We start from the raw sequence: 17,672 nt of genomic DNA on the forward strand, positions 1-17,672 counted from the left end.
TATTTATGCTCTGCAAATGCATATGGATCGCAAACCGGCCGCTACGATCTGAAAGCGATCGCAGTGAGCATGCAGACCAACAGCATAGCCATTGACATGATGTGACTGTTTAGGGGTGGTCGGCGGAATGCAAGTGTGCCTTTGCATTTGAACGCAGTTACAGGTTCGTTCATAAATAAGCCCCTGCAAATGTATACACTAACAGAATAATAGAGGCTATAGAAAATGGGCCCCAAACTGCCTACCCTGAACACATATAATATATATATATAATTGGAGGTGCTACCTGTGGATACAACTGATATATGCACAAAAAGGAATACAAGTGCACAACTCCAAATTAACTGGTTATATATAAATAAAGAAATAAATTTTTGCAGTAAAAAGAGGTTTTTGGCATAATCTTGGCCAAGGTTATGGGCCTACCCACCATATCCGGGTAACCTCTGTAGGGTAGGACCCTAACATACTAGGGATCAAATCCAGAGCGCAGGACACCCCCAAACTAGCCTAGCTAAGCCACCCCATGGCACAGCTCTAATAAGAAAAATGAAGTTTAAAAGAAATTGTTAAGAGCAGCTGCAGCTACATATAAAGAATAAAAATAAAAAGTGAAATACATATATAAAAAACAGACAGTGAAGCGATAAAATGTGTTGAAGGAAAACTGTGTTATACTGCGGTGCCCTGAAGCAGATCAACCACAGCAATCCAGGGGGACCCACACCCCAAAATGTACCAAAGCTGCACTACACAATGTATATATTAGCAGGACTTACTGTACTTATATTGTGCCTCTGACTGGTGTGTATATTACTATGCCAGACTCCACGCTCTAACCAATGTAATCAGGGTGCTAGTCTGACTGGTGTGTATATTACTATGCCAGACTCCATGCTCTAACCAATGTAATAAGGGTGCTAGTCTGACTGGTGTGTATATTACTATGCCAGACTCCATGCTGTAACCAATGTAATCAGGGTGCTAGTCTGAGTGGTGTGTGTATTACTATGCCAGACTCCATGCTGTAAACAATGTAATCAGGGTGCTAGTCTGAGTGGTGTGTATATTACTATGCCAGACTCCATGCTGTAAACAATGTAATCAGGGTGCTAGTCTGACTGGTGTGTATATTACTATGCCAGACTCCATGCTCTAACCAATGTAATCAGGGTGCTAGTCTGACTGGTGTGTATATTACTATGCCAGACTCCATGCTCTAACCAATGTAATCAGGGTGCTAGTCTGACTGGTGTGTGTATTACTATGCCAGACTCCATGCTGTAACCAATGTAATAAGGGTGCTAGTCTGACTGGTGTGTATATTACTATGCCAGACTCCATGCTCTAACCAATGTAATCAGGGTGCTAGTCTGAGTGGTGTGTATATTACTATGCCAGACTCCATGCTGTATCCAATGTAATCAGGGTGCTAGTCTGAGTGGTGTGTGTATTACTATGCCAGACTCCATGCTCTAACCAATGTAATAAGGGTGCTAGTCTGAGTGGTGTGTATATTACTATGCCAGACTCCATGCTCTAACCAATGTAATAAGGGGGCTAGTCTGAGTGGTGTGCATATTACAATGCCAGACTCCACGCTCTAACCAATGTAATAAGGGGGCTAGTCTGAGTGGTGTGTATATTACTATGCCAGACTCCATGCTCTAACCAATGTAATCAGGGTGCTAGTCTGACTGGTGTGTATATTACTATGCCAGACTCCATGCTCTAACCAATGTAATAAGGGGGCTAGTCTGACTGGTGTGTATATTACTATGCCAGACTCCATGCTGTAACCAATGTAATAAGGGGGCTAGTATGACTGGTGTGTATATTACTATGCCAGACTCCATGCTCTAACCAATGTAATAAGGGGTCTAGTCTGAGTGGTGTGTATATTACTATGCCAGACTCCATGCTGTAACCAATGTAATCAGGGTGCTAGTCTGACTGGTGTGTATATTACTATGCCAGACTCCATGCTGTAACCAATGTAATGAGGGTGCTAGTCTGAGTGGTGTGTATATTACTATGCCAGACTCCATGCTGTAACCAATGTAATCAGGGTGCTAGTCTGACTGGTGTGTATATTACTATGCCAGGCTCCATGCTGTAACCAATGTAATCAGGGTGCTAGTCTGAGTGGTGTGTATATTACTATGCCAGACTCCGTGCTGTAACCAATGTAATCAGGGTGCTAGTCTGACTGGTGTGTATATTACTATGCCAGGCTCCATGCTGTAACCAATGTAATCAGGGTGCTAGTCTGACTGGTGTGTATATTACTATGCCAGACTCCATGCTGTAACCAATGTAATCAGGGTGCTAGTCTGAGTGGTGTGTATATTACTATGCCAGACTCCGTGCTGTAACCAATGTAATCAGGGTGCTAGTCTGACTGGTGTGTATATTACTATGCCAGACTCCATGCTGTAACCAATGTAATCAGGGCGCTAGCCTGACTGGTGTGTATATTACTATGCCAGACTCCATGCTCTAACCAATGTAATCAGGGCGCTAGTCTGAGTGGTGTGTATATTACTATGCCAGACTCCATGCTGTAACCAATGTAATCAGGGCGCTAGTCTGAGTGGTGTGTATATTACTATGCCAGACTCCATGCTGTAACCAATGTAATAAGGGGGCTAGTCTGAGTGGTGTGTATATTACTATGCCAGACTCCATGCTGTAACCAATGTAATCAGGGTGCTAGCCTGACTGGTGTGTATATTACTATGCCAGACTCCATGCTCTAACCAATGTAATAAGGGGGCTAGTCTGAGTGGTGTGTATATTACTATGCCAGACTCCATGCTGTAACCAATGTAATCAGGGCGCTAGTCTGAGTGGTGTGTATATTACTATGCCAGACTCCATGCTGTAACCAATGTAATCAGGGCGCTAGTCTGAGTGGTGTGTATATTACTATGCCAGACTCCATGCTGTAACCAATGTAATCAGGGCGCTAGTCTGAGTGGTGTGTATATTACTATGCCAGACTCCATGCTGTAACCAATGTAATCAGGGTGCTAGTCTGACTGGTGTGTATATTACTATGCCAGACTCCATGCTGTAACCAATGTAATCAGGGTGCTAGTCTGACTGGTGTGTATATTACTATGCCAGACTCCATGCTCTAACCAATGTAATAAGGGTGCTAGTCTGACTGGTGTGTGTATTACTATGCCAGACTCCATGCTGTAACCAATGTAATAAGGGTGCTAGTCTGACTGTTGTGTATATTACTATGCCAGACTCCATGCTCTAACCATTGTAATAAGGGGGCTAGTCTGAGTGGTGTGTATATTACTATGCCAGACTCCATGCTCTAACCAATGTAATCAGGGGGCTAGTCTGACTGGTGTGTATATTACTATGCCAGACTCCATGCTGTAACCAATGTAATAAGGGTGCTAGTCTGACTGTTGTGTATATTACTATGCCAGACTCCATGCTCTAACCATTGTAATAAGGGGGCTAGTCTGAGTGGTGTGTATATTACTATGCCAGACTCCATGCTGTAACCAATGTAATAAGGGGGCTAGTCTGAGTGGTGTGTATATTACTATGCCAGACTACATGCTGTAACCAATGTAATAAGGGTGCTAGCCTGACTTGTGTGTATATTACTATGCCAGACTCCATGCTCTAACCAATGTAATAAGGGGGCTAGTCTGAGTGGTGTGTATATTACTATGCCAGACTACATGCTGTAACCAATGTAATAAGGGTGCTAGCCTGACTGGTGTGTATATTACTATGCCAGACTCCATGCTGTAACCAATGTAATAAGGCAGCTAGTCTGAGTGGTGTGTATATTACTATGCCAGACTCCATGCTCTAACCAATGTAATACGGGTGCTAGCCTGAATGGTGTGTATATTACTATGCCAGACTCCATGCTCTTTGGAATTGCAGTTGTGCAATTGTATTTCTTTTTTTGTATAGAATAATAGAGGCCACAGGATGTTTAGCAGTTTGTGAACAAGGGTCAGGTCAACCACAACTGTGTGAATGGTTCCGACGTTACTTGATGTTACTGATGTTGTCGCTGACTTGCGGATATATGTCATGGGAAGTGGGCGCCTTTATACACGGATGAACATCTTGGTATAGAGCTGCGGATGCCATGTGTTTACATACATTAGCATATTTTCACAAGCTGGTGGGTGCATGCAAACACAAACATGCGATCCAAGCTGAATAAAGCCCAAAGCCCACAACACAACAACTACTCACCTATAATGGACAGGCCCAAAAACAAGAAGCACTCAGATAGGAGGCAGATATAAAAATAGTGCTGCAAAGAATTAAACAAAGACATTGTGAAAACCTGCCATGCATAGGGCCAGATGTACTAAGCTCTGAAAAGTGATAAACTGGAGAGTGATAAACCACCAGCCAATCAGCTCCCAACTGTCATTTTTCAAGCGCAGCCAGTAACATGACAGTTAGGAGCTGAGTGGCTGGTCATTTATCACTCTCCAGTTTATCACTTTCCAGAGCTTAGTACATTTCCCCATAGTCCTTGTACAAACACATAGCATTTTTTCTTTCTAATAAATATATAAGATAATCAAATTCCTGTATAAGAAAACCACATGTAAATACATGTCCCACAATATGGCACGGGTGATTTAGCGGAACATCCTTTTATAGTGTAGCAGAATCCGATGCAGAGTACATGCGCTAGCGTACCACCATATAAAGCAGAGCATAGACCCTTCTTTCTCCTCCATCATCATGGATCCTATTGAGGCAGAGTGGACAAGAATCACAAGTGAAATAAGAGCCTCAGCACCAACAAGACAAAGCAATGCAGAACCAGGACCAGGTGCCAGCACTGCCCCTCCCCAGGACAGCACTGTGGTTGAAGAAAGCCCAAAGACCACAGCCAGGCCACTAATCCACAGGTGTGTAAAAGAAAAAAATGGGTTCCTAACTACAGAGCCGTAACTAGACTTTTTGGTGTCCTGTGCCAGAGGGAGCATTGGCAACCCCCCCCCCCCCGGGAGATGTTGGGGATAAAAGAAGAGGAAGCTACAAGTAAGAATGATAAAAAACAGGAAAATTGACAGGCCCAAACAGCGCCCCCTGCCCTGCGGTGCCCTGTGCCATGGCATTGGTCGCACTACCCTAGTTATTATTATTACCAGACATTTATATAGTGCACACATATTCCGCAGCACAGATAGAATATTTGGCCATTCACATACGCACACACATAGGGTTAATTAACCAAACAGTTAATTTTTGGTGAGTGGGAAGAAAAAGAATATACAAACGCCACACAGTTAGGGCCGTGGTAGGAATTGAACCCATGACCTCAGTGCTGTGAGGCAGAAACGCTAACCACTACACCATCTGTGCTGCCCCGTTATGGCCCTGCCTCACTATTAACATCATCGCAGTCACTGAAGTGCGGCGATGGGAAGTTCTTAATGTGCGATTCTTTAATTTCCTTTGGCTGACAACATAAACTTATAATAGCAAATCTTGATATTTTGGTTAAGAAATAATTCAGAGATAATGTAACATTTTTGCAGTAAGTACTAGTCAGTAATTTTGTAACAATATAATAAAAATAAATAAAATAAATAAATATTAGCTACTTGCCACATGTCCAATAAGTATGTCAGCAGGAGAGCAGGCAGGTGACACCCTACTCAATGCTGCTCCAAGCCACGCTCCCCAGATGGGACCGAATGTGACAAATCTGGTTACATGCCCATTACACACCATCTATCTCTCTTATGTATGAATGCCCTTTGTCTGTGCAGGTGACACCCAGTAATGCCCATTACACACCGTCAATCTCTCTTATGTATGAACGCCCTGTTTCTGTGCAGGTGACACCCAGTAATGCCCATTACACACCGCCTATCTCTGTTATGTGTGAATGTCTGTTTCTGTGCAGGTAACACCCAGTAATGCCCCTTACAAACCGTCTATCTCTCTTATGTATGAACGCCCAGTTTCTGTGCAGTTGACACCCAGTAACACCCATTACACACCGTCTATCTCTCCTATGAGTGAACACCCTGTTTCTGTGCAGGTGACACCCAGTAATGCCCATTACACACCGTTTCTCTCTTAAATATGAATGCCCTGTTTCGGTGCAGGTGACACCCAGTAACACCCATTACACACCGTCTATCTCTCTTATGTATGAACGCCCTGTTTCTGTGAAGGTGACACCCAGTAATGCCCATTACACACCGTCTATCTCTCTTATGTGTGAATGCCCTATTTCTGTGCAGGTAACACCCAGTAATGCCCATTACACACCGTCTATCTCTCTTATGTATGAACGCACTGCTTCTGGCAGGTGACACCCAGTAATGCCCATTACACACCGTCTATCTCTCTTATGTATGAATGCCCTGTTTCTGTGCAGGTGACACACAGTAATGCCCACTCAGCAGTCACAGAGAAAAGAATGAGATGTGAATGAGTTAGAATCACGTGTATGTACATAAGATGTGTATGCAGCCTGCAATACATGCGCAGTTTTCCAAAATATCTCTGGATATGACCCCATGTGGCCTCATACACACAAACAGTACAGTAATAATACACTAGTAACAGTACACCAAGGGGTCATTTATCAAGCTTGGGAGAGAGAGAAAGTACCAACCAAACAACTCCTAACTGCCATGTTGTATGCTGTGTTTCAAAAATGACAGTAAGGAGCTGATTATTTTGTACTTTATCTCCTATGAGTAAGCTGACATAGCGAAACGCGGGTCAGGACAGCACCATCAGTATGCCGCATGTATTTTAAATGTGTGTTTCCACCTAACCCGGCCGTACTCTTGTTGTTGTTATGAATTCTATGTAAATTGAGTGTGACAAGTGCGGCACATTACTCAGAGATATGTAAAGATAATGAAATATTGTATGGTGTGAATAATAAGCACAGATCAATATCTGGGATATCTGTACTGCACATATCTGATGGGAAATATGCTGGTGATACTGCAATCAATGCCCGAATAAGGGGCTATAAGTATGTTTACTGACAGCTTTCTAACAGAATCAGTGGAGATGTAAAAGTCCTACAGTTATTACTTAGCTGATTACCAGTTGATACAATTTGAGTGTCAGTTTGGAATGTTACTTAAAGATACATATAGAGCCCAAAAAACAGACCAAATATAAATGCAATCAATTATGGTGATATAATAATAACCTACAACGTATGAATCCCCTGGAGAGAGATATTAGAATATATACACCTAACCCCTGGTGAGAGAAAGTACGCAGTCACACAATAGTGTATGAATAAATGATATGGAAGCCGGCCTAAATGACGTGTGATACAAACACACTTATATCACACATTATTTATCTTAAATGCCGTTTGTGTGTATATGAGAATTAGATATACCATGATTATTTTGTCTCATATGGAAAATGAACAGGCTCCTGTTCGGGGAGTAATATATGAAACCAATCACCAAATATTAGTGGATTAACAGCATAATTACATTGTGAATAGCATTTGGAGGTACAGAACATATTGGATTTTATGTATCAACAAGGAATCTCAGATAATACATATCAGCCAGGAGTACATTCGTGAATCTTATTATAATATAAAAACCAATAAATATTTTGCTGTTTTATTTCTTATGATTCAATAAAAGTCTTATTTTATAATTTCTTAGGGTCACTATTGGATACAACATGGAATGTGTTTAGTATGTCAGTGCCCCTGTATAAGAATACTTTGTCTTGTTGCTTTAATTGTGATTATCTTTATTCCTGGGTGCTCCTCCCCTATAGTAACTATCTACTGAAATGGAATACTAAAATTGTGGAAAGACATTAGATAAGGGTCTGTGCAGATACCACTTTTCTGAAATAAAAACTATTTACTTTATCTCTCCCCAAGCTTTGATATATCTCCCCCATGTATCATGATGATCTTCTGCTGGTTTGTAATAGAACTTCTGGGAAATCTCATCATCAAAGGACAATTACAAAGAGCACCACCCAGTGCATGGGAGGGGTACCTGCAGATATTTATACTCGGTACACCTATATGCACCAGATGGGGCTCTGTTCATCTTCTTTGTAACACCCCAAACTTGTCACCTCGGGAAACAGAAAAAAATGTGTTAGTGTAGTATATGAATAAAAGTGTGGAAATATACTGTGAATAGATTATGTATTTTGCAAAACCAATACACTAAAGTTTTAAAGTACAGGCTAACTTCCCAGAATCACACCTGTGTCTGTATCTAATGGGCTATTACATAAAGCATAATGTAGCAACAGATTTTATTATTCCAGAACATAAAGTTCTCTTGCAGAATTAGTGATGTATCTCACTGGTGGTAGAATGGTATTAACTAAGAGCCATCCTTTCCTATTAGATAAAACATAGATTACAGAAAGACAAACAAGTTGGACAGTCCTTATATATCATATATCTCCAGAAATGAGGACTCTGCAAATGACCCAGTGCTCTGATCCCCAGAGCCCAATAGACCCATTATTCCCTAAAACAATGACTTACCTGGTAAATGGGAAGAGAGTGAGTATGATGTCCTCTCAGAGCCATGACAGAATAACACAGATGAGTGTTTTCAGCCAATTTCCACCTCTGCCCCAACATGAAGAAATATATCATCCTCCATAAGTATTACTGGATTTGGTGCAAGTTCCTGCCGGGGGTCTGGTGTCTCCTCACGCTGTAACCCAGAACTACCAGTGGAAAAATGGGATGACGTGGAGCTGATAACAGAAAGGATGGACTTACTGCTGTGTGATGTGTCTGTTGCTGTGTTAGACACTTCTTTGCTGGAACTGGACATCTCTTGAACACATGAGAGCTCTGGTTCCACAGGAGAAGTATCTTTAGCATCATCCATATTATTGTAGCTCCTTTCTGATTTCCAGCTCTCCTCCATGGACATCAAGACTTCAGTGGCTTTGCTTCTCTTATTACAGTCTATGGCTAAAAGATGACTAAACATCCTCCGTATTCCAGCAGGCAGCTTGTTCCATGGTGAGGGAGGGTCATCAGATGGAGTGTGGGTTTGCCATTCAGCAAATCTACTGTACTCTCTGTCTTTGGGTAGTGCCACCTGCCAGGGAAACTCTCCTGTGAGCAAGCAGTAAAGGACTACACCAAAAGCCCACACATCGAGGGTGGAGTCTACAAGCAAACTATCCTTGTCATCAAGTTGGCACATCTCTGGGGCCATGTAGGAGACACTACCCGACCTGGTATGAATGACTCTTCCCTTGACACGTGCAAGACCAAAGTCAGTTATCTTAATACAATGGCATTCCTGATCAAACACCAAAACATTCTCTGGTTTGATGTCCAGATGCACCAGTCCTTCACTTTCTATAAATTCCAGTGCACTGGAGATCTGTACTGCACATCTCTTCACTGCATCTTCTGGAAGTCCAGTCTGAAAGTAGTAAATACACTGTTTAGCATCATATTAATGTCTTACAATATATAAATGTTTCTAAAGCACCAAGTTAATTTAAAATCAGTACAAGGACCTCTACTTACATGGGGCAGAATGAGAGAGAACAAATCACCCACTGGTGCCAGTTCCTGGGAAAACGCAAAGTGGTCACGAGTCTTGAATGCAATCCCACCGATGCCAATGATATTGGGATGAGATGAGAGTAGAAAGGACATACTAAACTCCATGAGGAATCTTCTCTCAGTTGTCCTTTCTTTGTCCATGACCTTTAGTGCCATCCTGATATCTGATGATAAAGAATCATAATTAGATTTGTATACAAATTTGGCCAAGTAAAAGATGTGAGGGCACAAAGATGAGTCTGAGTGGAAGAAGGCACAGCTAAAACAAGATAAATGAGTGTGGCACAGTACAATCAAACAACAAACCAAACATTACTTGGACAAAGTGAAACGAACTATTGTGAGTTCACAGTTTCCATACTACTAGATCCTGTGGACTACATAACCAGGACTTTCATCACTGAACTCACTGTCTGATGGCTACATAAACCCGGTGCCTCCCTTGCTACTATTTATGCTGGCTCTGTGCTTTACATATAATCCTAATGCATATATATGTGTGTTAATGTCAGTTTACCTCTATAATAATGTACTTTTTACCTTAGCTCTTTTTCGAAGTCTTAAATCATCTAGCTCTAACCACTGTCTATTTTAATATTTAATTTCTGCTCCCACCAAATCTCCACTCTTACTTACATTTCTGGAAATCTGCTCTCTTACATTCTTTCTTCATTCCTACTTTCAACTTTTTCTTCCCCTATTTAAATCATCCATTACCATCCATTACCATGTTTTCTTCAACTTCCACCTTCACTCAGTGTCTACCTAATCTTTTGTTCTGCCCCTTGCTTCCACCTTTATCCTTTCCCCCTTGTCTCTTCCATTTCCTCTTCCCCTTATCTCCTCACCTTTTTTACCTTCCTCCCCATCTTCTCCCGTTACTCCACTTTCATTCTTTTATACTCCACCGGGATCCTACTACCTCCTGCTAATCCCTCCTCCCACCCCCCTCTCCATGTCACTTCACCCCACATCCATCCACATATCATTAAGCTCCCTTCCTGCCCACCGTCTGCTGGCTCCCCTTCTAGCACTGGAGACAGCACCATCGCTACACTCTATTCATCTCAGTCCCCCAGATCAATCTTACCTCCACGCTACAGCAACCCTGATAATCTCATTCAAATCTCTACAACAAACTTTGTGTCTATCCTTTGCCCTCTGAAATGCCAGGTCTGTCTGTAATAAACTAGTCCCAACCCATTACCCTTTCATCTCCAACTCCCTGAATCTCCTAGCCATTACAGAAACCTGGATTTTACCCTCTGCCACCACTTCTCCTGCAGCTCTCTCCCATGGGGGCTTCAGCTTTTCCCACACCCCATGATCTGGGGGTCACCATGGTGGTGGTGTTGGGCTCCTTCTATCACCTAGTTACTCATACCAACCCATTCCCTCTGAACCATCCCTTACATTCTCTACATTTGAAGCCCATGCTTTACGCCTCTTCCACCCAGTACACCTCCAAGTAGCTGTCATTTACCGTCCCCCTGGCCCTCCCTCCAAGTTCCTTGACAACTTTGCTTCCTGGCTCCCTCACTTTCTCTCCTCAGACCTTCCCTCCATTATCCTAGGTGACTTCAATATTCCAATTGATATCCCCACAGAATCCTCTGCCTCCAAACTCCTCACCTTCACGTCTTCACTTGGTCTCTCCCAATGGACCTCCTCACCCTCCCATGTGAGTGGTCATTTGCTTGATCTGGTATTCACTCACCGATGTGATATTTCTGATTACTCCAATTCCCCTCTCCCACTTTCTGACCATCACATTCTCTCTTTTAACCTGTCCCTCTCTCCTTCCCCTCCTTTACCTCCAAAAGCCACCATCACTAAGCATAACATTGATGCTATCAACAGTTTCTTTTTCATCCCTGCTTGACTCACTTCTCTCCCCTATCCTCTCTCTCTCCTGCCCTGACCAAGCCACTTCCCTACACAATGCCTCCCTTACTTCTGCTCTGACTCTGTTGCTCCAGCAATCACTACTCACATTCGTAGATCTACTCCTCAACCCTACCATTCCAAATGTACCAGATACCTGCAAAAGTGTTCACGAACTACCGAGCGACAGTGGAGAAGATCACACTTTAAGGCAGATTTTCTCTGTTTCAAATTTATGCTATCATCCTATACTGCTGCTCTCTCCCTCTCTAAACAGTCATATTTCAAGATCCTCATCTCCTCTTGGTCCTCTAATCCCCAGTGTCTATTCACCACTTGTAACTCCCTCCTTCGCCCACCACCTCCTCCCCTCCCCTCCTTGCTCTCTGGCCTTGACTTTGCTACCTACTTTACATCTAAAATTGATTCCATTCCTCAGGACATCATATCCAACCAGTCCCCAAGCTCTCCACCTCCTCCTTTCCCAGATAACCCCTCCCCATTAACTTTACTATCTCTAACATCCTTCTCCCCTGTATCTGGAGAGGAAGTCATGGCCCTCATCCAGTCCTCCCCTCCTTCCACCTCCCCCCTTGATCCGATCCCCTCCCGCCTCTTCTGCTTCCTCTCTCTTTCTGCCTGCTGCCATCTTGCCCACCTCATTAACCTCTCCCTCTCATCAGGCACTGTTCCTTCTGCATTCAAGCATGCCCTTGTCTCCCCCATTCTTAAAAACCTACCCCATCTCTGGAACTCTCTCCCTCTCCCCATCAGACTCTCCATCTCTTTGCAATCCTTCAAACGGGCTCTCAAGACCCATTACTTCATCAAAGCCTTCCAGCTATCATTCTAACTCCCTGCTACATGCTCATTCCTCCCCATCTACCCCATCTGTATCACCCCTGTTTGTCTTCCCATCCCTTATAAAATATAAGCTCTTACGAGTAGGGCTCTCTACCCTCTTGTGCTTCTCCCTACTTTAGTTTCATCTACTTCTTACTCACCACTAGGGCACCTAACACTTGGTTGCTTATGTTCTGTTGCTTATCTGGGTGTTATGGTCACTAATGTAGCAATATATATTATCCATGTCCTGGTCCTGTATTGAATTGTTCTGTAAGTCGCTTGTCTACAACTTGTTTATGTAATTTGTAAGGCTCTGCGGAACATTTGTGGCACCATATGAATAAATGATAATAATAATAATAGTAGTGAGGAGGCATTAATTTGAGTAGTGTACATGGGAGTTGGGTAAGTATGATGGGACATTTGTGTGGGTAGTACACATATGGGTAGGGTAGGTGAGAGTGAGAAGAGTATATGTAAGTGGACATTAGTGTGAGTAGTATAGATTGGAGTGTGTAGGTTTGAGGGGGCATTAGTGTCAATGGTATAGGTGGGAATAAGGTAGGTGTGAGGGGGCATTAGTGTGATTAGTGTATGTGAGAGTAGGCATTAGTGTGAGTTTATAGGTTGGAGTATAGCAGATGTGAGGAGGCATTAGTGTGAGTACTATAGCTGAAAGTAGGGTAGATGTGAAGGACCAAGTGTGTGGATAGTATAGGTTGGGGTAGGGTAGGTGTGAGGGGGCAATAGTGTGAGTAGTATAGGTGGGAGTAGGGTTTCAGAGAATGTTTAAAGGTTTGATGGCTGTAGGAGACTCTAATTGTGCATAGTATATAATGTTGTATAATAACTAATAGACCATCCTGGGAAATGATCACATAGGGAAAGATACTGAATTACTGACCACACTGACCTGTTTTTCTGTCCTTTACCATGAAAACTGAGGCATAACCTCCTCCTCCTAGCTCCTTCATGACTTGGTAGATGTCTTGTAGTTGTACCTCCTGGAGGCCCTTGGAAGCAAAGGAGACCATTTCCTCCAGGACAAGCTTCACATCACGTGTACTGGTGGCCATTGTATCCTGGGGATAGTCAGAGACACTAATATATTTTATTTATTAATTTATTTATTAACAGTTTCTTATATAGCGCAACAAATTCCGTTTTGCTTTACAATTTGAATTAACATTATACTGGGTTGTAAAAGACATACATACATAAAATACCCTTATAAATGTAAGAGGGCCCTGCTCGCAAGCTTACAGTCTTTAGGGAAATAGGTGTTGATACACAAGGATAGGTGCTACATATTGCAAATTGGTCCAGCCCGATTGCAGATGTTCTTGGTGGGCTGTATAATCCAATGACACTGGAAAGTTGGCCTAGAGTTAGGAGGAAGTTAAATTGAAGACAGAAGATGTGATACGTGTTTACTATAAGAAGAGAGTTAGATAGGGCGCTATAAAAAGGTTAGGTGGGCGGTCCTGGAATCTGATAAGCTTGTCTGAAGAGGTGAGTTTTCAGAGAACGCTTGAATGTTTGAAAACTAGTGGAAAATCTTATTGTGCATGGGAGGGCATTCCACAGGGTGGGTGCAGCCCGAAAAAACTCCTGTAACCGTGTATGGGAACAAGTAATGCACGGAGATGAGAGACGCAGATCTTGTGCAGAGCGGAGACGTCGGGATGGAAGATATTTTGAGATAAGTGAAGAGATGTATGTTGGTGTGGTTTGGTTAAAAGCTTTATGTGTGAGTGTAAGTATTTTAAATTGAATACGGTAGAAGACCGGCAGCCAATGGAGGGACTGACAGAGTGGATCAGCAGACACTGAACGTTTGGTGAGAAAGATCAACCTCGCAGCTGCATTCAAAATAGATTGTAGTGGGGAGAGCCTGTTTTTGGGAAGACCAATAAGGAGACTATTGCAATAGTCATTGCGGGAAATTATGAATGCGTGTATTAGAGTTTTTGCAGTGTCTTGTGTAAGATATGGTCGAATTTTGGCTATGATTTTTAGATGTATGTAACAGGATTTAGAGACAGATTGAATATGGGGAACAAAAGACAGTTCAGAGTCAAGGATGACACCTAGGCAGCGAGCTTGTGGGGTGGGGTTGATTGTCGAGTTGTCAACAGTAATAGAGATATCAGGTTGGTAACTACTATTGGCCGGTGGAAATATAATTAATTCTGTTTTAGTAATATTAAGTTTGAGGTGGCGAGATGCCATCCAAGATGAAATGGCAGAGAGACATTCAGTGACACGGACCAGAACAGATGGTGACAAATCTGGGGAGGATAGGTAGATTTCAGTATCATCCGCATACAGATGATATTGAAAACCAAAAGAGCTGATTAGTTTGCCAAGAGAGGTGGTATATATTGAGAAAAGCAGAGGACCTAATACTGAACCTTGTGGTACTCCAACTGATAGAGGTAACGAAGTGGAGGTAGAATCAGAAAAGCGAACAGTGAAAGAGCGATTAGTTAGGTAGGATGAGAACCAAGAAAGGGCTGTGTCTTGAAGACCTAGGGATTGTAGTGTTTGTATGAGAAGAGAGTGGTCAACAATGTCAAAGGCAGCAGAGAGATCTAGAAGAATTAGAAGTGAATAATGGCCTTTAGCCTTGGCAGTGACCAGATCATTAACGACCTTAGTCAGTGCTGTCTCTGTGGAGTGTTGGGAACGAAAGCCTGACTGAAATGGATCCAATAAGTTGTGGGTGTTAAGAAAGTGTGTGAGGCGAGTGTAGGCAAGTCTCTCCAGTTGCTTGGAGGGGCAAGGGAGCTGGGAGATAGGACGGTAATTTGAGAGAGAGTTAGGGTCAGAATTTTGGTTTTTCAAAATGGGAGTGATCACTGCATGCTTGTACACTGATGGGAGTGATCACTGCATGCTTGTACACTGATGGGAGTGATCACTGCATGTTTGAACAGTGATGGAAATATACCAGTAGAGAAAGAGAGATTACAGATTTTAGTTAAGTGTGGAATGAGCACAGGAGACAGAGCTTTACTGATTTGTGAGGGTATAGGATCAAGAGGAGAGGTAGTAGAGTAGGAGGATGAGAAGAGTGTAGCTACTTCATCTTCATTAGTGGGGTCAAATGATGAGAACGTGCCACTGGGTTCAGGTAGGGGATTGAACAAGATGGCCCCAATCTATTGGCCCAGAGACCTGGTGACAAGGTGTAAAATGATCTCATTCTCCTCACACACTTACACTTCTAGTGTCTCAGGTGCTGTATAGCTCAGTTTTACCCACAGATTGTCTAATTCTAAGTATTTATTGGCAGATACATAGTATTCATCATTTCCCAATATACCTCTATGATATCACCAATACAATGAGTAGTATCACTAGTAAATTAGTATATAGTATACAGATTACAGATCTGAGTGATATATTCAACATTTGAACAGACAACTCATGGAAATATAATCAGTTCTACACTGTATCTAAGAATCTTACCTCGGGGGAGTGTGCACTTTAGTCCTGAGTGTGGTTGGTGGGATCTCAGCTCACGTTGGGATCTGCTGGAAGGTTCTCACAAAATGATGCTGGTAACATCCAATCTATTCTGCAATAAGACAGTCAGTCTGAGTCTCTGGGAGCAGAGGGGAGACATCTGGTTTATGTGAGGGAGGTGGGGTGGGGCAAGTAGGTGCTGGAGCCTCCTGATTGGTTGGCTGATAATTTGCATATGTTGTGTAAATAACTGCATTGTTCTTTATGATTTGCATTTGCACAGATTGCTATAAGAATGTGTGAGAGACTCCCAGCTGTGCTACAGCCCAGGTGCATGACAAAGGGTCATAGTAACCCAAACACTGTATCTCCCCAACTCACTGCCACTCTGGTGTGTTCTAGGGACAATTTTAATATATCTACTATAAAACAGTAACATTGTCATTCGTAATTTTTGGTTTTTCCAATTTTTTTATTTTATTTATGAAGACATTGACAATTAGAAACATTTGAACAATCATGAACCAGCTCAATATGCAGTTTAAACTCAAATAGTACACATAAGAAGATGTACAGTTATACTTAAGAAAATTGACCAACTAACAAACAAAGCTAACTCATACAAATAAAGAATAACATACATGGTTTACAGTATGAGGGATAATGTAAAAAGCATTGACAGACAGGTACAATTATAACGTATAAGAAAAAGGAATTTAAATGTAAAAATAAAAGAAACAAAGAGAAAAATAAAAGATAGAATACAAAACAATATGATGTTCTCCAAAACACGTTGTTTGCTCCCCGACAGACCCCTCAACAACCTTTTAACAAATCAAATGTCCTTAAACATACTCAATTTTTTTTAACAATGCAAATTTAAAAAAAATTGTCTATAGAGCTGCAATGTGGTTGTCTCAAATAACTCATAATGTTAATGTGAGTAGAGGTAACCAGTGTCTCAATGTAAATACACCACTTTTTTATAAATTTAAGTGATTCCTGTTTCTATATCAGGCCGGTAGCTCTGCGGTCAAAATACAAAATCTGGAGTAGGATAGATTTTAGTGTACCAAGGAAAGGAGGAGTAGCCTCTGTCCAGGATTGATCTTCTTGGAAATTGACAATATAAGCGTAAGCAAAGGAATAAGCATTTTACCCATAGGACCCAAGATTTAATTTTCACAATTGGAACAAAGCATTGCTAGGGGATCATGAGTGGTGGTGGGTGATGAAAACAGGAATGAAAGTTTTTTATCCCAGAATTTACCAACTTTTCTACATTCCCAAAATGTATGAAAAATATAGCCTGTGGACAATGAAATTTTTTGTAAAACCCTGTCTCGTAAACCACCATGTGCCTCCTCTGCCCCTGAGACAAGATAGCCCTAATGTATAGATTTGAAGTGCAATTCCTGGAGCTTTGGCAAATGCAGAATTTTCATTATTTTTTCAAAATGTGATGTTAGTTGCTGATGAGATAATGTAATGCCCAAATAATGTTGACATGTAGAAGCTGGTTTGCTCCCTGGTTTGTTGGTTGAATGACGTATCATATCTAATGATAAATATCAAGTTTTATAGAGCTGAATGCCAAGAAACTGAAGTAGGACCGTTAATTTATCTGTAACAGAGGAGGAGCTGCAGCAGCTGGAAGAGACTGAATGTAGTGTCTGGCTTGTAAGTACATGTTAGATTGGGTGTGTGGAAGATGATATTTTTTCCGCAGTGCTGAAATGGACATCAAGGCCCCCCTGGGTCAAAGACAATCAGAAAAGCCTAAATGCCTTTATGTCGCCATTCCAAAAATAAATAGTTTTGAAGGCCAGGGACAAATAATGGGTTGCTCCAGAAAGTGGTCAAAGGTGTAGATAAATAATTTCAGCTGAAACAT

The 17,672-nt window shown here is 42.0% G+C and overlaps 1 protein-coding gene across 1 annotated transcript; it reads right to left on the reverse strand.

Moving 5' to 3' along the window:
• Nucleotides 1–8,597: 8,597 nt before the first annotated feature.
• Nucleotides 8,598–13,383, reverse strand: LOC148477361 (serine/threonine-protein kinase SBK1-like). The gene is made up of 3 exons (XM_088456842.1): nt 13,221–13,383; nt 9,539–9,741; nt 8,598–9,431 (listed from the first exon to the last, which is right to left on the reverse strand). The coding sequence occupies exons 1-3, from the start codon at nt 13,381–13,383 to the stop codon at nt 8,598–8,600; spliced, it is 1,200 nt and encodes a 399-aa protein (XP_088312968.1).
• Nucleotides 13,384–17,672: the final 4,289 nt, after the last annotated feature.

This window comes from Taudactylus pleione, unplaced genomic scaffold, assembly GCF_031769625.1.
Source record: "Taudactylus pleione unplaced genomic scaffold, aTauple2 ptg000722l, whole genome shotgun sequence".
In the NCBI taxonomy this organism is placed as follows: domain Eukaryota; kingdom Metazoa; phylum Chordata; class Amphibia; order Anura; family Myobatrachidae; genus Taudactylus; species Taudactylus pleione.